Source organism: Crocuta crocuta, unplaced genomic scaffold (genome assembly GCF_008692635.1).
Source record: "Crocuta crocuta isolate KB4526 unplaced genomic scaffold, BGI_CrCroc_1.0 scaffold180, whole genome shotgun sequence".
NCBI classification, from domain to species: Eukaryota; Metazoa; Chordata; class Mammalia; order Carnivora; family Hyaenidae; genus Crocuta; species Crocuta crocuta.
In genome coordinates this window covers 1,940,940-1,963,207 of record NW_027527549.1, presented here as the reverse complement: position 1 = coordinate 1,963,207, position 22,268 = coordinate 1,940,940, and the positions used below count along the sequence as shown (strand labels likewise).

At 39.3% G+C, this 22,268-nt stretch overlaps 2 protein-coding genes across 2 annotated transcripts in view; one reads left to right on the top strand and one right to left on the bottom strand.

The window, feature by feature from the left end:
- Positions 1-5,813, top strand: part of TSPAN2 (tetraspanin 2) — a 66,961-nt gene extending 61,148 nt beyond the window's left edge. The window contains exons 7-8 of the mRNA XM_077767112.1: positions 809-892; positions 3,371-5,813. Of these exons, the coding sequence (XP_077623238.1) occupies positions 809-892; positions 3,371-3,436 (150 nt within the window). The 3' untranslated portion in view covers positions 3,437-5,813. The remainder of the gene's footprint in view (positions 1-808; positions 893-3,370) is intronic.
- A 13,959-nt stretch (positions 5,814-19,772) lies between these two features.
- On the bottom strand, positions 19,773-21,553 carry TSHB (thyroid stimulating hormone subunit beta). The gene is made up of 3 exons (XM_077767929.1): positions 21,491-21,553; positions 20,490-20,652; positions 19,773-20,068 (listed from the first exon to the last, which is right to left on the bottom strand). The coding sequence occupies exons 2-3, from the start codon at positions 20,649-20,651 to the stop codon at positions 19,814-19,816; spliced, it is 417 nt and encodes a 138-aa protein (XP_077624055.1). The 5' UTR covers position 20,652; positions 21,491-21,553; the 3' UTR covers positions 19,773-19,813.
- Positions 21,554-22,268: the final 715 nt, after the last annotated feature.

Genomic DNA, 22,268 nt, shown 5'->3' with positions numbered 1-22,268 from the left:
ATGAATACAGTATGATAGGAGACCTGAGGATCGTGGTGAGGGTTTCAAATAGTGTATGTGGGGATTAGAGGGAACTAACCAGTGACAAGCAAAGAGACCTGGTCAGCCTAAAGACAAAATTGAATAGACAGCATAACTCTGTAATTAAGAGGATTCCAATGAGAAGCTGGAGAAACTAACTGTAATTACAAGTGATCTGTTCTGTTCCCTGTCCAATTATTCCCCCTTCTTTGAACCTGCCCTGCACTAGTCTTCATGTGCACAGGTGAAAGGATAGAGACCCACCCAGCCCAGCCATCACAGGAAAGAGTCGGTCCTCTAACTGCTAACGTTTGGTTTTCCTTTGTTTAATTCGAACCTGTACGGTCTTTTAAGCCTCTTTCTAAGTAATGCCTACCTTGCGTAGTAAATTGAACCACATATGTAGAAAGTCTTTTAAACTATTCATGGCAATACAAAAGCAAGGAGCTAATATCTGGAGGGATATTTTACTTATTTTTATATGCTGAAAGTGAGAAGATGCCCTAAATTTTTAAATGCTTTGGGTCCTAGAATAGTTTTCCCCAGCCAGGTTTCAGGGCTCCGAAGCAGCCATTGGCCTAAATAGGAACATTCTACCCAAAGGAGAGGATTATATTTTTTTCCCCAGTGTACGTTTTTCCCTTACGGCTATCAGAACGATGAGAAGAGGAGTGGTTTAAATGTGAGCAGAAGCTGACAGGGACTGACTTCCCCAGGAGGCTCTGTAGAGGAGGAAAGGGTTCAATCAGACCATCATTTGTTACTCCTTTTTTTCTTCCCCAAACAGAACTGCATTGATGAAATTGAGGCCATAATCAGCGTTAAGCTCCAGCTCATCGGAATCGTCGGCATTGGAATCGCAGGTCTCACGGTGAGAAAGTTCCAGAGCTTACCTTTTTTTTGCTAAGAAGCCTTTCATGTTGTTTGTCTTCGAGTGTGATAAGGCAGCACCTTAGGAGAGATTTCTCATAAAAGACAGACATTGGTTGACAGGACATCTTCAAAGAGCAAAGCTTATTAGATCTGTCAATTCTTAGGTTCTCTAAAATAGGATACACATTTTAACTTTCACCTAATTATGGCCTCGAGTTTATAACTTGCCATGTTGAGGCCACCAAACGTAAACTAGACAAGTGATTTTCAATTCTCGGTCTCTCGCTGTTAGAAACTTAAAAGAGCATATTGGGCTAATCCCTCTCACTTAGGATTTGCTGATGTAGCAGTGTCGTGATTAACAGTGAAAGCTCTGGCATCACACTGTCTGGATTCAGCGCCTACCTCCACTACTCATAAGCCCTGGGATCATGGGATAGTTTCCTATTGTCTCTATTCCTCAATTCCTTCCTCTGTAAAATGAGAATTTTAATGTACCAACCTCATAAAATTGTTGCGAAGATGAAATGGGACACATACATATAAAGTATTCTTAAGAATTAACTCCTATAAGGTGTCTGGAACATAGCGCTCAACAGATGCTCGCTCTGTGCATAGTCTGAGTGTCCCCAAACCCAGATTCCAGGCAAAGGAAATAACACGCACAAAACGTGAAGCCTAGTGCACCCAAGCACCTGCTCAGTGCCTCTATGGTACAAGTGCAAGGATATTAAGAGGCTCAAGGATTTGATAGCAGCAGGAGATGACACTGAAGAGGGGGTGAGGGTCCACAGAACTGTGGTCTCTGTGTGCCCTTTTGAAAGGCTGGGCTTCATCCTTAAGGTAGAAGGAAGCCACCGAGGGTTAGAAGGACCTGTGTTGCCGTGTGGAGATAAGTTGGAGGGAAGTAAGATTGGAATCAGGCCAGGAAAGAGGTGATTTCCACTGTCCAGGAGCTGAGACAGTACTTACCCTCTAGCTCTCCATGTAGACTCATTCATGGCATAAGTAAGGCAGGCACAAAGGGAATTGCAAGGAAAATCAGTGAATTGGCAGCTTTCCAGGGCACGCAAGCATCTCTTTTCTGTATTTAGAGGAGAGAGGGGTGGGACATGTGGGTGAAATACTATGCTGAGGAGCTCCCGATCCCCATGTCTCTCCGGCCCTCCTTACCTGCTCTGGGGCTCGCCTGGTTGCTATTCTGTGGCTTCCTGAGGACAGGTTTGAGGCAGAAGACTTGAAAATGCGCAGCATCAGGGGGTCTATCAAATAGATGCTCCTAACAATTCTACGATCTCAGTGAGCGAGCATCCTGCAGGCAGTCATCCGTGACTCGTGACAGTGTCAGGACAGTGCTGGAAAAGTTCCTTTAGAGTATCAGCAGGGTGAAGCAGGGGTTGTAGCCCACCTTACAGCCCCGCTGAAAGGGGAACGCCCTCTATCGGTCATCTTGAATCAGCACTCTGGAGGTTCTTGAATTCCTTTTTTCTTAAGTGTAATCAGTTTAACCAGATGTCCATTAGGTGTCTCCCCTGCCACGTGCTGGTAAAGCTTGGAGCCCAGCCGCTGGCTCCTCTCCTACTTAAGCCTACCCCCTTCCCTTCCAAAATAACAGATAATACATGTCGTTTTAAACTTAGCATTTACAGATTCTAGTCTAATGTAGGATAGGATTGAGGAGAGAACGGTATGGATTTCTTTAAACAAACACTGACAGTAGTTTACAAACATTGCACCCACAGATTACATCCCATAGGCTCTGCCACAGTGCAGGGGAAGTGACTGAGAACGGGAAGGATCTTCTGGCATCTTTCTGCTCAGACCACACCAGTGGCTATTGGCTTTGCCAAGCGCTTGGCTTTTCAAAGAATTATCCAAGAGATAGAGGATCAGTACCAGGGCACCTGGGTGGCTCAGTCGTTTAAGCGTCCGACTCCGACTCAGATCACGATCTCACAGTTCTTGAGTTCGAGCCCCGTGTCAGGTCTGTGCTGACAGCTCAGAGCCTGGAGCCTGGTTTGGATTCTGTGTTTCCATCTCTCTCTGCCCCTCCCCTGCTCACACTCTGTCTCGCATAAACAAAAAAAGCTCTTTAGAAGAAGACGTCAGTAATATCATTGCTCTAACACCTCAGTTTATGCTTTGGGAAAACTGTTGAGTTAAATAGTGATGCATCATTTGTGCCTTAAAAAGGCCCAAGAATGAAGAGATGCTCTACTTTGTAATATGTGGTCACTGTTGCAAAAATTCAAAACTTTTCCAACAACAGAAAACTCTTTAGACCAAAGCATAAGCACTTAATAGTCGATACTTAATATGGAAGTCTTTAACCTGCAGCCATAAGTATTATATATAAAAGTGCCACTTAGAGCCAGTATTGGTTCTAATGATTTGTTAGACACCCAGGCAGTTTGCTAACCGCTTTATCAATTTTTATCATTTGAAAGTCATTAACAAGAGGCACCTTCTTTTTCAGATCTTTGGCATGATTTTCAGCATGGTCCTTTGCTGTGCAATCCGAAACTCGCGAGATGTGATATGAAGCTACATCTGCGTGATAACTACACTTGAGAGCTTCCACACGGCTGTCACAGGACTTGTGTCCTGGCTCGTTTTTAATACTCAAAGGACATTAGCATCAAAAATAATTTGCTGTCAATTGTACATTTGCACATGTATGTATGTTTGGCCCATTCCTAATTTACCCCTTGAGCGAATGCTGTGTGTGTTGACTGCGAGCACATTCACGTGTGATCTGCGTGTTTCTGGTGTATGCGTTGTGTGGAATGAAATCTGCTTGCTGAAAATTCCTGGTTCTTGTGATGTTAGAGGAGCAACCTATTTAACACTCAGAAAAAGATCATAAGACTTTGGTAAACTTTAACAACTTAGCTGTTCAGAAGAAGTGATAATGGGTCATTCTCTCAGATTCTAGCCACAGAAAGGTAGATTCAGAGAATTCAGGGATTTCTAGTTAACAGAAGCAGCTACAGGAATTGAGAGATGGCGGTGTAGTGCTAAAATTGACTGTGTCCAAGTTGCGTGTCAGGGCTCCCTGGGATTTTTCTATATACCTACTCTCCCCGGAACACAGTAAACCACAGTTTTAGAATGAAACACATCTGTAAAACTAAATATAGCATGGAAACTCTTATTCGAATCACTCATACTTTCCTAGTATTTAAAAAAAAAAAAAAACCTCCCTCTGGAAAGAGTGGTCACTCAGACAATCACGTGCCCTATAAAAGTGACTGCTTTTAGGACTTAAAAAAAAACCCAACCTTTCAATAACTTTTTGAAGACCTTTTTTCTTATATAAATACATTTAAACATTGCTTGATGACTTACTTTCGTTTTATGACTCTACTCTGAACTACAGCAACCCTCCCACAAACAAAAGTGCTTTTATCTCCGAATTTTCCATGTTTCTCCAAATGTAAAGATAGAAAGACGAAAGCAAGTGATCTGGCAGTTGCAAGTCGTGGGAAAGAGAATTCTCACTGGCACTGTATCCTTGAAATACCTCATAACTTGAGTTTACATAGTTTCCTAATTCTTTCTATTTTTCTTATTCACCTAGAGAAGTCTTCTTCATAGATTACAAACTACAGTTTTCACCACTTAAGAAAACAAAATCCTTCCTAATTCAAATATTGTAAGCATCCTTGGCCAAACCAAAATAAAGAAAGAAAAGCATCTACTAGTTGTATGCACACAGCAGAGGCAAGCTAAGGAAATTTAAAAATTTTAAACACACAGAACAGAAATGTTTTTTCTGTGTAAGTCCCCTATAAAAATAAAATGTTCATATTCTTTATGGTCTCAATGCTCTAATGTGGGTATGTAAACCCAAAGATAGGATCTAAACTGACGTATCTGTCAATTTTTAACAACGTGGTACGTTTGGTAGATCGTGGAGGGTTTACTGTTACTACATTTTAAAAGGCCAGGCAAAGTCAAAGTACTGGGGACTTCGGAAGCCCCCGGGTAAGTTCACAGACCTGTGAGAACACAAGTCTTTGTGTGTGCACTAAAGCAATGTGCTTAGTCCCAAGAAACTTTTACAAAATGCTTTGCTGAAAAGGCCTAATTGCTACAAATAGTGTCATGCGCATAGAGAACCATGCTTCCGCCATACTTGCTACTGCCACTAACTTTGGAGGAAGCCTTTCCAGAAAAAACCATTGGAAGCCAGCTAAAAATATAATCGTACATGGCTACCTTACTGTGTCTATAGCTGATGGAAAGATTATTTTAAGAAAGTCACTACGTGAAATAGATGCTTATACCCCGGTAGGTGACAGATACAACCTTCGAAGCACAGAGCAAGCAGTCCCATCTCTCTTGCTGGCTTCAGTTCATCCATCTACCTGAAGACAGGCCCAGGTGCATACTCAGGTTTCTTGCAGCTCAGAATCCTCTCTGATTCAACAAAACTGAGTTTCATTCCATATCCGAATTAACAACCTTAAAGACAACAATAGTTAGGAAGATTAGAGAACTGTTCCATACATGATTCATGTACCCGTTTGGGGAGTAATTTTTCGAAAATATGTACCATGAGTAAAATTAGAGAATTCCACCCCTGAATGAGGGTAGATTTATATATATCCTGAATCTATATATATCTTGAATTCCTATGTATCTTGAATCTATATATCTTGAATATATAACTCGAATATATACATATGCAACTTGAATATACGTATATATGCATGTGTTTACAGACATACATACATGTATACGTATATGTACACATATATACACACATATAAATTTTTGGTTATGTCTGTTTACCTGAACTGATTTGAGATCAGACTCAAACATATTCTTAAGCATCTGGTGCCAAGGCACTGAATTAAAAATTTCCTGATGAACTATTTTAAGTTATTTCAAATTAAATTTTCTATGTACTGGAATTGCTTGTTTGCTTTTATCTTAAAATTCTATTATATCTCTATACACACCTTTACACAACTTATCTAAATGTCCAACCACCAAAAAATATGGTTTAAAAAGGCAAGAGTTAAAAAATGAGTTAAAAAAAAAGAATATGGTTAAAAAAGGCAACCCTTCTACAGTTAACTATGAGGAACTGGATTTAAAGCAACACCCTAAGGACGTTCATGCAAATAGTTGTATTTCATTTAACATGGTTTTGTCCAAATTCTACATCCCTTCCCCAGAATCGCTCCTTTGTTGTCCATGGTTCAGCCTGTAAAGCAGCACACTGATCCTGGGGCCACCGTAGTCCCCATGCAGTCATGGAAGATAGTTGCTAATATCCGTGTGCCCTGCTAATAGGTTTGCTTGATGAGAATAAGGCTTGTGGGAAGACAGCAGCGAAGGAGATAGCGTATCTTCCCTTCTGAAGTATCAAAGATTAAAAGGAAGGGGCACCCTTGTAAATGCAGGCAGTACACCCCAACTTACCTGGTTCACTGCTCCGTTGACATCCCTTTGAGGGAGTGGTTGTGGGCCCTTGAAGCTAGTCTGTTAACTACAGCATCTTAGTTTGGACTCATCAAAATCAAATTTGTATGAAGGTATACTTTAAGAGGAACAAAAGTTTTCTACCTTCTTTCAACATGACTTTATTTTTTCCTATAAAATACATATCTTATGTATAAAATAAAATTATATGTAGGTGCCCACTGAAAGGTAAAAAAGACGACACTAATGCAAAATATTAATCATCCTCAGTGTTAACAAAAGTTAAAGGCATTCCGGGAAACCACTATCCCAATGCTATCTCCTGGGGACACGGAAAGTGTGATGGAGAGAAGCAGTATGTCCTGAATGTCGCAGAGCAAAATCTATGTTGATTTTGTCAAGTTTTTAGCCAGAAACCCATCTGAAGCTTTGGTATTTCTTTTTGGGGTTTTTTTTCCTTGTATAATTAAATGATAGTTTTACTTACATTAAATAGAAGAAATTTAAATTAAAAGAAAAAACCAACAAAATGCTTAGCAAAAACATGGCAACTAATGAATAGTAAATCTTTATAATTATTATATTGATAAGGACTTCAATTATAAATCAAATATGCATCCCCATGCACAACTGACTGTAACTTCTGCATGATACCAAATACCTATTTGAACACATTCATTTGTTGAATTAATGAATAGCTTTTGATCTATTTCCCCATTCTATTTTAATTCAAAGACTTGTTACCAATAGCCAGAGCCAGAGCCCCTATATATCCCCCTCAGCATGCCCTGCCTTATAAGATGCAACCCACTCTAATATTGGAATTTGTTTTTACTTTATTCGGGAGCTACTATTTTATACATTTGAAGAAACTCTTTACAAAATACTGATATGCTAAGATGAACAAGAGAAGTCTCTGCCTTCGAAACCTAGAGTGGAAAAAAAGCAGGCAAATACAACTCCCATGAGGTAAGCACTATGATAATCATTAACCACGCGGAGACCTTCTCAACCTTGGAAAGGATGGTCAGGGGAGAGGGGTTTCCTAAATTCTGAGGTCTCTAAACTGAGTCCTGAAGAACTCATGCAAATCAGCCAAGTAAAAAGGAATAGGAGTCGAGAAGAAAAGGGGGCTTCTGGGGGGAACAACATAAAAGACCCTGAAACAGAGAACATGGAAACATCCCATGAGGACATGTCAAGAAGTCAGGAAGAGATGAAGGGCCCCATTAAACTGTACCAAGGTGTCTTCTCTCTGTATAGAGATCATAGGAAATGTTTTCTTAATGTTTATTTATTTTTGAGAGAGAGACACAGAGTGAGAGAGGATGACACAGAATCCAAAACAGACTCCAGGCTCTGAGCTGGCAGCACAGAGCCCAACACAGGGCTTGAACTCATGAACCACGAGATCATGACCTGAGCTGAAGTCAGACACTTAACCAACTGAGCCACCCAGGCGCCCCTAGGAAATATTTTTTACTTTACTTTTACATATTGTGATCTTTATTTTTTCCTTTTGACAGTTTACATTTTAGTTAGCATAGAGTGCAATATTGGTTTCAGGAGAATTCAGTGATTCATCACTTACGTACAACACCCAGTACTCATCACAAGTGCCCTCCTTAGTACCCACCATCCATCTAGCCCATTCCCCCCCCCCACCTCCCTCCATCAACCCATAGTTTGTTCTCTATCATTAAGAGTCTCTTGTGGTTTGTTCCCTTCTCTTCCCCCCCTTCCCATGTTTCCCTTTTGTTTCTTAAATTCCACATGAGTGAAATCATTTGGTATTTGTCTTTCTCTGACTTACTTCACTTAGCATTATTACACTCTTTAGATCGATCCATATCATTGCAAATGGCAAGATTTCATTCTTTTTATGGCAGAATAATAACCATTGTATATATACACACCACATCTTCTTTATCCATTCATCTTTCAGTGGACACTTAGGCTGCTTCCATAACTTGGATATTGTAAATAACGCTAGTTTAAGCATCAGGATGCACATATCCCTTTGAATCAGTATTTTTGTATTCTTTGGGTAAATACCTAGTAGTGCAATTGCTGGATCATAGGGTAGTTCCATTTTTAACTTTTTGAGGAAACTCTGTATTATTTTCCAGAGCGGCTGCACCAGTTTGCATTCCCACCTACAGTGCAAGAGAGTTCGCTTTCTCCTTGTTCTCACCAACACCTGTTGTTTCTTGTTAATTTTAGCCATTCTGATAAGTGTGAGGTGGTATCTCATAATGGTTTTGATTTGCATATCCCTGATGATGAGTAGCATTGAGCATCTTTTCATGTGTCCATTGGCCATTTGGATGTCTTCTTTGGAAAATTGTTTGTTCGTGTCTTTTGCCTATTCCTTAACTGGGTTCTTTGTTTTGGAGGTGTTAAGTGTGATAAGTTCTTTATAGATTTTGGATACTAACCCTTTATCAGATATGTCATTCGCAAATATCTTCTCCCATTCTGTAGGTTACTTTTAGTTTTGTTGATTGTTTCCTTCACAATGCAGAAGCTTTTTATCTGGATGAAGTCCCAATAGTTCATTTTTGCTTTTGCTTCTCTTGCCTTCAGCAACCCGTCTAGTAAGAAGCTGCTCCAGCCAAAGTCACACATGATTCTACCTGTGTTCTCCTCTGGATTTTGATGGTTTCCTGTCTTAAATTAAGGTCTTTCATCCATTTTGAATTTATTTTTGTGTATGGTCCAGCTGCATTCTTCTGCATGTCGCTGTCCAGTTTTCCCAACACCATTTGTTGAAGAGACTGTCTTTTTTCCATTGGATATTCTTTCCTGCTTTATTGAAAACAAGTTAACCATATAGTTGTGGGTCAATTTCTGGGTTTTCTATTCTGTTCCAGTGATGTATGTGTCTGTTTTTGTGCCAGTACTATACTGTCTTGACCACTACAGCTCTGTAATATAGCTTGAAATCTGGATTCATGATGCCTCCAGTTTTGTTTTTCTTTTTCAGAATTGTTTTGGCTTTTTGGGGTCTTTTGTGGTTCCATACAAATTTTAGGATAGTTTGTTCTAGCTCAGTGAAAAATGCTGATGGCATTTTGACAGGGATTTCATTAAATGTGTAGACTGCTTTGGGTAGTATAGACATTTTAACAATGTTTGTTCTTCCAGTCCATGAGCACAAATGCTTCTCTGTTTGGGTTTTGTTTTGTTTTTTCTGTTTTTTTGTGTTTTTTGCGTGTCCTCTTCAATTTCTTTCATAAGTGTTCTATAGTTTTCAAAGTTTAGCTATTTTACCACTTGAGTTAGGTTTGTTTATTCCTAGGTGTCTTATTGTTTTTGGTGCAATTGAAAATGGGATCAATTCCTTGATTTCTTTTTCTGTTGCTTCATTAGAGGTGTGTAGAAATGCCACTGATTTCTGCATGTTGATTATATATCCTGCAACTTTGCTGAATTCATGTGTTAGTTCTAGAAATTTTTTGATGGAGTCTTCAGGTTTTCTACGTAGAGTATCATGTCATCTGAGAATAGTGAAAGTTTGACTTCTTCCTTCCTTTTAGTTGTCTGTTTGCTGAGACTAAGATCTCCAATACATGTTAATAGTCATGGTGGGAGTGGAAATCCTGGTCTTGTTCCTCACTGTAGGGAAAGGATCTCAGTTTCTCCCATTGAGGATGATATTAGCTATGGGTCTTTCATATATGGCCTTTATGATGTTAAGGTACGTTCCATCTATCCATACTCTGTTGAGGGGTTTTTATCAAGAATGGATTCTGTATTTTGTCATATGATTTTTCTGTACCTTTTGACAGGATCGTATAGTTCTTATCCTTTTATTATTATTATTAATGTGGTGTATCACATTGATTGAACCAGCCCTGCAGCCCAGAAATAAATCCCACTTGATCATGGTGAATAATTCTTTTAATGTACTGTTGAATTTGATTTGCTAGTATCTTGTTGAGAACTTTTGCATCCATGTTCATCAGGAATGTTGGCCTGTAATTCTCCTTTTTAGTGGGATCTTTGTCTGGTTTTGGAATCAAGGTAGTGCTGGCTTCATATAATGACTTTGGAAGTTTTCCTTCTATTCTGTTTTTTGGAACAGTTTGAGAAAATAGATGTTGACTCTTTAAATGTCTGGTAGAATTCCCCTGGGAAGCCATCTGGCCCAGGACTCTTGCCTGTTGGGAGATTTTTGACTACTAATTCAATTTCTTTACTGGTTACGTGTCTGTTCAAATTTTCTATTTCTTCCTGTTTCAGTTTGGCAGGAAGAAATTCTGTGAGTTTTCGGAATTTGTCCATTTCTTCCAGATTATCCGGTTTGTTGGCATATAATTTTTCACAGTATTCTCTTACAATTGTTTGTATTCCTGTAGTGTTGATTGTGATATCCCCTCTTTCGTTTGTGATTTTATCTATTTGGGTCCTTTCTCTTTCCTTTTTGATAAGTCTAGCTAGAGGATTATCAATTTTGTTAATTATTTCAAAGAACCAGCTCTTAGTTTCATTGATCTGCTCTACTGTGTTTTTTGTTTGTTTGTTTCTATATCATTTCTATTCTTTATTGTTTCCCTTCTTCTGCTGGCTTTAGGCTTTATTTGCTGTTCCTTTTCTAGGTGTTAAGTTTAGGTTGTTATTTGGAACCTTCCTTGCTTTTTGAGATAGGCCTGAAATGCAATCTACTTTCCTCTTCGGACTGCCTTTGCTGCATCTCAAGGGTTTTGGACTGTTTTGTTTTCATTTTCATTTGCTCCCATGTATTTTTTAATTTCTTCCTTAATTTACTGGTTAACCCATTCATTCTTCAGTAGGATGTTTCTTAACCTCCCTGTATTTGAAGGCTTTCAAAATATTTTCTTGTGGTTGATTTCAAGTTTCATAGCATTGGGATCCAAAAATATGCATGGTATGATCTCAGTCTTTTGTATTTGTTGAGGGCTGATTTGTGACCCAATGTGTGATCTATTCTGGAGAATGTTCCATGTACACTCAAAAAGAATGTGTACTTTGAGATGAAGTGTTCTGAATAATATCTGTTAAGTCCATCCACTCCAGTGTGTCATTCAAAGCTATTGTTTCCTTGTTGATTTTCTGCTAAGATGATCTGTCCACTGCTGCAAGTTGGGTGTTAAAGTCCCCTACTATTATTTTGTTGTTATCAGTGAGTTTCTTTATGTTTATTATTAACTGATTTATATATTTGGGAGCTGAAAGTGTTGGGGGCATATTACAATTGTTTGATCTTCTTGATGGATAAACCCATTTTGATATAATGCCCTTCTTTGTCCCTTGTTACAGTCTTGTTTTAAAACCTAGTTTGTCTGATATAAGTATGTGTACTCCAGCTTTCTTTTGACACCCATTAGCATGATAGATGGTTCTCCATTCCTTCACTTCCAATCTTCAGGTGTCTTTAAGTCTAAAATGAGTCTCTTGTAGGCAGCATATAGATGGGCCTTGGTTTTTTGTCCATTCTGATACTCTATGTCTTTTGATTAGAGCACTTAGTCAATTTACATTCAGAATTATTATTGAATGATATGACTTTAGTGCCATCATGTTACCTGTAGAATTGGTGTTTCTGGTGATGTTCTCTGGTCCTTTCTAGTCTTTGTTGCTTTTGGTCTTTTTTTTTTTTTCTTACTCCAAAGAATTCCCCTTAAAGTTTCTTGTAGGGCTGGTTTAATGGTCACAAACTCCTTTAGTTTTTGTTTGCCTGGGAAACTCTTTCTCTCTCCTATTTTGAATGACAGACTTTCTGGATAGACTATTCTTGGATGCACATTCTTTCCACTCAACATGATGAATATACCTTGCCACTTGTCTTTCTGGCCTACCAAGTTTCTGTGGACAGTTCTGCTGTGAACGTGATCTATCTTCCTGTGTTGGTTAAAGACTGTTTTCCCCATGCTGCTTTCAGGATTCTTTTCTTTTCTATTTTGTGAATTTGACTATGATATGTCTTGGTGATGACTGGCTTTTGTTGAATTTAATGGGAATTTTCTGTACTTCTTGGATTTTGGTGTCTGTGTCCTTCCCCAGATTAGGGAAGTTTTCTGCTATAATTTGTTACATAAACCTTTTTCTCTCTCTTCATCTTCTGGGACTCCTCTGATACAAATGTTATTACATTTTGATAAATCACTGAGTTCCCTAAGTTTGCCTTCATGACCCTTGACCTTTGTTTCCTTCTTCTTTTCAGCTTATTTTTTATAATTTTATCTTATGTTTTGCTAATTCAGTCCTCTGCCTCATCCATCCTTGTTTTTATGGCCTCAATTTTGGTGTGCATCTCAGTTACGGCATTTTTAATTTTGGCCTGACTAGATTTTAGTTCTTTTATCTCTGCAGAGAGGGAGTCTCTGGTATCTTCTATGCTTTTCTTCAAGCCCAACTAGTATCCTTGTAATCATTTTAAATTCTAGTTCAGAAATCTTATTTATATCTGCATTGACTAAATCCCTGGCCATCATTTCTTCTTGTCCTTTCTTTATTTTTTTAAAATTTTTAATGTTCATTTATTTTAGAGAAAGAGAGAGACAGAGACAGAAACAGATTGTGAGTGAGGGTGGGGCAGAGAGAGAAGGAGACACAGAATCTGAAGCAGGCTCCAGGCTCTGACCTCTCAGAACAGAACCCTACACGGGGCTCAAACTCACGAACCATGAGATCATGACCTGAGCCAAAGTCAGTTGCTTAACTGACTTGTGCCACCCAGGCACCCCTCTTCCTGTTCTTTCTTTTGAGGTGAATTCCTTCATCTTGTCATTTTGGAGGAAGATAACAACAACAACAACAACAATAGAATAAAGTAAACATTTTTTAAATTTTTAAAAATCAAATAAAGGAAGCTAGATCCTAGGTGTGTTTAGGTCTGCTTGTTAAGAGAAGCTTGATAGAAAAAAGAAGAGAGAGAAAAAGAATACAAATTAAAGAAATTTAAAAATGATAAAATTAATTTAAAAATAAAAAATTTTGCTCTTTCTGTAGCCAAGAAACAAAATAAAAACAAGAGCAACAGAACCAACAAAAACAAAAAAGCAAACCAATGAACAAACAAAAAAATCCAAATGAAGCTAGATCCAGTTTTCCCTAGAGCTGAAACTTTGCAGCAGTACGATCAGTAGACTAAGCCCATGGAAGGGGTTTGTGCTGGTCGTCTAGGGCAGGGGCAGGCTGCTCTGACTCTGAGGCTGACTTGCCCTAGTGGAGGCGTGCCTGGAGGACACAGTGGGGAGGGTCTTGCTGTAATGACTCAGTTCTCCACTTGGTGGCACTGTTTAGCTCATTAGGGTCCATCAGTGTTGGTGTGCTAATGGTAAAAATGGCTTCACCCCGCTCTGTATTGTCCACAGTGGGAAGTTTGGGCCCTCATCCCTCCTGTGTCCCCTGCTTCCGTCACCTCCCTGCCTTCCCCCTGTGTCCAAGTGGTCCCTACGAGGGGTGCCTCTCTCCGGAGTTTTATCTCAGGCACTGCTGTGTTTCAAAATCCACATTTCAGAGACGTCTGTGGTTCCGACCCACAGTGACCTGGGAGAGTCTCGTGGTGCTGTAGGCTGCTTGTTCCAGGAAACAGGCACAGCAGCACACAGTGGCAGTGGCTTAGAGTACATGGTGAATTGAACATACAGCCAGCACCAGGGTCTGCTGCCCTCAGCTGGGGTCTTTGTTCCTATCCGGGCGAACATGGCAGCTTGATAGTTCCTGCCAGCTCTGTTGCCCACGGAGAGGTCATATCACCTCTATCAAATGCACCACAAGCTGGGAAACCACTTCTCTCTGTGGGACCCAGGGGATCCTCAGACCATGCTTCCTGCTCCTGGGCCTCCGCTTTGCTTCCTCACCAGAGCACCTCCCAGGGGCTGACCTCTGAAACTTCAGACTCTGTGCTCCGCTTTTATTAAAAACTGGCAGTATTGAAACCCTCTCCGTTTCCCCCTGTCAATGTTTTTGGGGAACAATTTTATTGTGCAGTCCCCTGTGCATGTTTTCACTCTTCCTTTCTAGCTGCTTTCAAGGGGACTGCTTTCTTGTACACACTCAGTGCACTGCCCTCTTTCCCCTCTGTCTTTCTCCCCTGAAGTGCAGGTAGCTGATAGAGACTCTCTGGCCCAAGATTAAGGAATGGACAGGAAATAAAGAACTGCTTTGGGCTTTAAACATTACTGAAGTAGAGGATTCTCGTTTTTGAAGCATTCTCACTGAGGTCTTCAAGGTGAAAGGCTACTCATATTGTTCAAATATGGGCACTACCACTTTTTGTTGCAGATTCCTAAACTATAATTCTAGTGAGACTCTCTTCCTGAGCTCTAGGAATGTATGTATCCTTCCCAGGTATTCAGTGCCTGTTTATGTTTCCTCTTAGATGTCCTATAGTCATTTCCAACTTGCTTCATCACTGTAGTCTGCTTTTCCTCCTATGTGCCCCCATCTTCCAGCTGTCAGGAAACCCAGGAATGATTCTAGTTTCCTCTTTCCCTCAGTGTCCCCTATATCTGTCTACTTCTTGGTAGGGATTCCAGTATATTGCTTAGAAATCCTCATGAAACCCTCTGACCTTTGTCCTCTAATCATTGTTCATACTAAAGCTAAGTGAACCGTTCAAATTTGATTTTGTAACTCACTGTTTAAAATTTTTCCAATATGGGGAGGAGTTAAGATGGCAGAATAGTAAGGGGGCCCTAGACTTGTCTCATTCCTTGGACTGTTAGATCAACATCAATCCATTTTGAGCACCTACGAAATTGATCTGAGGATTAACAGAACAATCTGCATAATCTGAGGCAGAGAACACAGTGGGTATGTGGTGCCAAGAGGTGAATTGGGGGAGAGAAGAGCTGCAGTGCCACAGAGAGGAGGGAGGGAAGGAGGGAGAAGGAAGGAAGGAAGGAAACGTGGGTGGGAAGAACCTCAAAGGAAAATCCAGGTGCACCTGCCAGAAGGCAGGATGCTAGGCAGACAAAAACAGCAGGTGGAAGGAGGGTAACAGAAGTAGAGAAAGTGAGCGAGAGTTATTTGAAAAGATAACTAGGAATTAACCAGTAGAGATGAGAGGGCAGGAAAGAATCCAACACTGAACAATAGGGTTAGAGCGGAAGTTACCTTGATAAAAAATGTTTTTTACTTGCTACTGAGAAGTGGGGAAGGGGCATTTCTTATGTAAATGAGAACTTTTTCTACTGAGGAGATACTGAGGTTTATAATCGACATAGAACATTAGTTTCAGATGTACATGATTTGATATTTGTATATATCGTGACATGATCACCACAATACGTCTATTCTGTCATCATACATAGTTACAGATTTTTTTCTTATGATGAGAACTTTTAAGATTTACCTTCACTTAGCAACTTTCAACTATGCAATAATGCCATGCTGTACATTACATCCCCATGACTTATTTACTTTATAACTGGAAGTTTGTACCTTTTGACCCTCTTCACCTATTNCCCCCCCCCCTCCACCTCCGGCAAGCACCACTCTGTTCTCTGTATCTGTAGCTTATTTTTCTTTTTCTTCAAGATTCAACATATAAGTGAGATAATAACAGCATTTGCCTTTCTCTATCTGACTTATTTTGCTTAATATAATCCCCTCAAGGTCCATTCATGTTGTCACAAGTGGCAAGATTTCATTCTTTTTAATGGATAAACAAAAAGTAGCAAGTGTTGGTGAAAATGCAAAGAAAAGGGAACCCTTCTATGCTGTTGGTGGTATTGTAAATTGGTGCAGCCACTATGGAAAACAGTATGGAAGTTCCTCAAAAAAATTAAAAATAGTAGTATCATATGATCCAGCAATTCCACTTCTGGATATTTATCCAAAGAAAATGAAAACACCAAGTTGAAGAGACATATGCGCCCCTATGTTCATTGCTACATTTTTTACAATGGCCTAAATATGGAAGCAACCTAAATGTCCATCAATGGATGAATGGATAAAGAAGATGTGATATGTATATGCAATGGAATATCACTCAGCCATAAAAAAAAGAATGGGATCTTGGCATTTGCAACAACATGGATGGACCTAGAGGGTATTATGCTAAGTGAAATAAGTCAGACAGAAAAAGACAAATACCATATGATTTCACTTATATATGGAATCTAAAAAACAAACAAAAAACAGAACAAGCAAAATAAAATAGAAACAGACTCATAAATACAGAGAACAAACTGGTCTTCCAGAGTGGAAGGGAGTGGCAGGGTGGGTGAAGTAGATGAAGGGGATTAAGAGGAAGAAACTTCCAGTTATAAAATAAATAACTCAAATGGGATGAAAAGTACAGCATACAAAATATAGTCAATATATTTAGTAATATTGTATGATGACAGACGACGAGTACTCTTACTGTGGTAAGCACTGAGTAATATATGTTGTAGTGTATACAACATATGCCATATACATATGTATATTTTGTCGTTATGTATAGTGAGAATTGTTGAATCACTGGTGTACATCTGAAATTAATATATCATATGTCAACTACACATCAATAATAAAACAAAAACTTTTTTTTAATTGCTTTCATTCTCAGGGCCTTTGGTAGTTCCATACAAGTTTTAGAATTGTTTGCTCTAGTTCTGTGAAAAATGCCATTGGCATCTTAATAAGGATTGCATTGAATCTACATGTAGATTGGTTTAGCTACTATGGACATTTTAACAATATTAATTTTTCCAGTCCATGAACAGGATATCTTCCCATTGACTTGTGGCTTCTTCGATCACTTTCATCAATGTCTTCAAGTTTTCAGTATACCGGTCTTTCACTTCCTTGGTTAAATTTATTCCTAAATACTTTATTCTTTTTGATATAATTGTAAGTAGGATTGTTTTTTTAATCTCTTTCTGATAATTTTGTTTTTAGTGGATAGAAAGGCAACAGGTTTCTGTAGATTGATTTTGTATCCTGCAATTTTACTGAATTTATTTTAGTTCTAACAGGTTTTTGGTGGAGTTTGTAGGGTATTCTGTATGTAATATGTCATCTGCAAACAGTGACAGTTTGACTTGCAATTTGGATGCCTTTTCTTTCTTTTTCTTACATACTTCTGAAGAGTTTGGCCATTAGAAAAGCAGAGATTGCTGCTGCACTGATCCCAAATCCATTTAGTTAGGGGAAAAAATTCCTTATATTTCAGAATCAAATGAGGAACAAAAGGGATGTTTGTTTGTTTTTTTTTAAAGACCTGGGTCCCAAACTTCTACTGCCAAGAACTGACTCCTTTAAACTTTAGGCTTGGAGGCACCTGGGTGGCTCAGTCGGTTAAGCATACGACTTCGGCTGAAGTCATGATCTCACGGTTTGTGGGTTTGAGCCCTGTGTCGGGCTCTGTGCTGATAGTTCAGAGCCTGAAGCCTGCTTTGGATTCTGTGTCTCCCTCTCTCTCTGACCCTCCCCCACCAATGTTCTGTTTCTCTCTGTCTCAATGATTAATAAACGTAAAATTTAAAAAAAAAATAAAAACTTTAGGCTGAATTTAAAGACCACTTCAGAAGATATTCCAAAGTTTCCATCTTTCCCTTAGTACACCAGCAATGATTCTTTATTTTCTATCTCTAAGCTACATTCATTCATACATACATTACATTCTAAGTACATTCATTCCCCCTCTCTTAAACCCAAAAAATATTGATACCCTCTAAAATAGCATTTTCATATACGCATGTTTCTGGATCCAGTTGAGGCAAATTGATGATCATGCCAATCCCTGACCGTTCTCCTAAGGTTCTTTGTCTTAGACTCCTGCACTTTTCAGAATAGTTTCATATAACTTATATGTGCATCTAGTCTAAATGGATTGCCTACAGTGGGTGGAGACAAGTTGTCTCAGGTATGCCATTCTAGGATTCTGTGGCCCATGATGCCGTTGTTCAGGCCTAGCCTCCTCCCTACAGCTAGAGGAAGCTAATTTATGCAATGCCTTCTGAGCAGAACTAGTTTTAAGGGGCCTCCCTAAGTCTCCCAGCTTTTTCACAGTTCAAGTCATTGGAAAATATTTTTCAGATTCCATGAAGGCCATCTGTGATTAGTGCCAGTTAGGTTTGAACATTAAAGAGTTTACTCATTAATCAAAGATGTAGCTTTAACTATTCATGTTATCAAGTGATTTAAGAACCTAAAGCCCCAGATTAATACTGGGAAACTCTGCTAATGTCAACCTCAAATAGGAAGGTAAGCATAATGTGGATTCCTGACTTTGTATATAAATGTACAACTATTGGGTCCCCATTGAGAGAGCATGGGCATGGTAGTAATCCATCTACACCACCTCCGCACGTGCACGCATGCGTGTTCACGCATACACACACGCGCACTCGCCCATGTCAGCATGCAGGCATTTACAAGATGCCCGGCTGAATGTAGCCAGTGACGGTGGGATACAGCAAAGGGAGCCAACCCTGATGATCACTGACTTTTACCCTGATGGTAGCCGTTTAGATGGAGAGAAATGGGCGAATACAGGATAAATCATCCTTTTGAGGTCAAGTCTGCAAGGCACTAGGTCTGTCTCGCATCACGCATGTGTTGAAACCAAACTCATGAAAGAGTCCCTAAGGAAGGAAAAGAAAAATAAACAGACACTTACCAAGTGCATTTGCCAGATAACAGTGTTTCAATATTGATGAAGGTTTAGAATTTAGGATGATCCTATGCTATTTAATCTGTTAGTATCCTCCTCCCCCCTCCCCCCCCGCCTTTCTGAAATCTTTCAAAATCATACTAGTTTTTCAGGACATCAAAAGCCAAAACAGCACAAGTTGCTTTTGGTATAAATGCTGAAAAGTGTCTCCTATTACTTGAAAGAATACAAAGGATTTAGACTTCCACATGTAAAATGATCATGGCCTCTTTTCTAGGCTTTTGGGGTATAACTTTCATAAGTCAGTTGGCCCATCAGAGTAATTAAATTAAAGAGAACAGTTTTTAGAATCGAATATACTGTCTACTGAGTTTTGGTGAAGTTTTCTCATATGCATTCAAATAACCTAGAATAAAATGCTATGTAGCAGATTTCACATATTCTTTACTCTCCCTCTCCACTCCAGTCCTGCTTCTAGCCTTTGGAAGTAATGCTTCTCCAGTACCCTGTTGCCACATGTTCCTTCAGCTTCTGATCACATTACCCTTCATTAACCTTTACTTCTAATTGCAGCAACCCTGCATTCATTTTCTATATCAAGACAAACCTCATGGCCTTCTGTTAAGAAAGACTGGCCAAGGCTGGCTTTCATTAGTATTTGCTATCCCTGTTCACCATTTTCCCTGCACTCTGCCTTTCCATGTGAAACCATCCTTTATATGCGCTCAAAAGGCTCTTTTGTTCACCCTTTTCTTCTAAATCCTCTAAGCTCTCTAATGCATGTGTGGGTCCAGGCTTGGGTGAAATAGTACTCAAAACGTACACAATGCGTTGTGAAACATATCGATATTTTATTAATTTTATTCCAGGTGAACACATTTAACTGAATCACAAGTTGCATCGCTATTGAAGTTAGAGAGAAAATCCCACCGCATAGGACTTCTGAGGTTTGGTACAATAATTTGTCTTGATGGCCTCATGGATACAGTCACTATAGTCAGTATTACATTTGCCACACTTACAGCTTACAGCCACAGGGTAGGAGAAATAGGGAGTAACATGGTATGGGCATCCTGGTATTTCTACAGTCTTGTACATGAAGTCTCTATATGTACAAACATCTTGGGACAGAGCATATTTGGGAAGAAACAGTTTGCCATTGATATCCTGAGGGAAGAACAGAAAAGGAAGCATAATGTTAATTCACTTCTATTCCACTGATACAGATAGGACTACGGGGGCCGGGGGGATTCCTTAGTCCCATCCCCCAATACCAATTCAACATGTCCACACTGAACCCCACAGAGACAAAAATGACCTACACATATACCTCTCTTTCATCCTTGATCATGGGAACAAGGTAAGATTTAAATACATTTTGGGAGTAAAACTGTTATAAAAATTATCTGTACCAATTGTACTGAGTAGGTCTATATATTATAACATAGGGACTCTACCTGTAAGGAGCCAATACCCATTAGATTTGCAAAATGAGGTTGTGATTTATCTCATTTCCTTTCTAGATAGAAATGGACCGGGTCTAGGTTTATCTAATTTTCAGCTCAAAGAAGTGAGATGAACTACATACCCGTGTCATACAATATCCAGCACAGATGGTGGTGTTGATGGTTAGGCAATAAGCACACTCTTTCCTTTCGACACGCATCATATACTCAGTTGGAAAACAAAAAGACATCGCTTGCCCACATGCAAGGCCAAAAAGCATGGACATCAGGTAGATTGCAGTCATGCTACATCAAAGATAAAATTAAAGAGTCTATTACATGAATCCTTTAGGACATTCAGAAGGGACGTTTAGAAAGAGCTATGATGTGTGTGTGTGTCTGTGTGTGTGTGTGTGTGTGTGTCTGTGTGTAAATATATGTATTTATCGAATGCCTACTTTGTCCTAAGTCCCATATTAGGTGCTTTTACATAGTTAATACTCTCAATAACCTTTCTTTATACACTTCAATATGGCCATGAGCCCTATATCTCATAGTGTAGGAACTCACATAGGGTGTATCCTACTTGTAAGTGCCACTTAGCAACACTGGGCAGTGAAATGGAAAGCCTGAAGCATCACAACAGATGAGTGACAGAGACACATTGACTCCGTGTAAAGCAATTCATTCAGTGGAAACAGTCCAAATGCCTGCCTCTAATTTTAAGAAGTGACTTAACAGGCCTCAGGAGGGGCTTTCTCAAAACAGTAGTTTTCTAAAATCTTTGGTTCCATAGTTGAAAAGGCCAACAGACTGGTCACAATGGGAAAGCATAAAGAAACCAAGAAAATGTATAATCAAACTTTAGCACCATCTCAGTGCAAGTAAGCTTGCATGTGATTCTATCCAATGCCTGTCAAGGAAGACAAAATGAAGCTAGAGAAAGTCTAGAATAGGCCAACTATTCTAGAGTTATTCCACCTGGTATTAAAGGGCAAACCCAGAAATCTAGAACCCCTCTTTTTCAACCCTGAGAACATTCTTTGATGGTTGAAATTATTTTACTAAGAAGATGTATGGAACGCATGATCTTAAAAAAAATTATAGAAACAAAAAATAGAGGTTGACACAGTGAGAATAATACCATCAAAGACAGATCCAGTGTGGGTTAGCCAGGAAAGTAAGATGAAGTTTGACTGCTGGATGGTAACAGAGGGTCCACTGTGCCTCAAGCAGAAGAATATTATGCATCTCAATAGAACCTGTTTAATGGAGAGTCTGTTCAATATTGACTGGTCATTCTAAGGAGTTGGATAATATTATTACAACTTATATTAGATAAATTAGATAACCATATACTGAGCTTTTGAACCAAACAATGAGAAATACAAAATGGATAAGCTACGGTCCGTGACTTTGAGCACTAACAGTTGTCTAAGTAGAGAAGTATGAACACTAATAATAAAAACACTGTTCTAAGTGCTCTGAAAGAGTCCATATCATGACTCCAAGACACAAAATTGTAAAAAATGTCTTCTATATTCAAGAGTCTCTCATGGTTCTTGAATGGCCGAGAACAAACTGAGGGCAGATGGGGTGACAGGAGGGGGCGGGGGGTAATGGGCATGGAGGAGGGCACTTGTGGGGATGAACACTGGGTGTTATATGGAAACCAATTTGACAATAAACTATTTTAAAAAATGTCTTCTGTATAAACAGGGAAGCGAAGTGACCCATTAAAAAGGGTTTTCTGGTTGACTCTTTTGGATAAAATGTTGCATATTCAAGTATTCTTTGAAATGTTTTGGTATTTCAGGTAAGGAGTGAAACTATAAGAATTCTTTGCTCGTGGAGTCTGGTTTTCTCAAGTGCTTCACGAATGTGAGCTCCCTCTATGGTACAGAATTGGTACCATTATTTTA

What these genes read in the sequence shown, in the direction of transcription:
- TSHB (XM_077767929.1), bottom strand. Translation starts at nt 20,651, where the DNA reads ATGACTGCAATCTACCTGATGTCCATGCTTTTTGGCCTTGCATGTGGG. An exon ending in CTGGATATTGTATGACACGG is followed by an intron (nt 20,069 to 20,489) that starts GTATGTAGTTCA and finishes TTCTTCCCTCAG; the next exon opens with GATATCAATGGCAAACTGTT.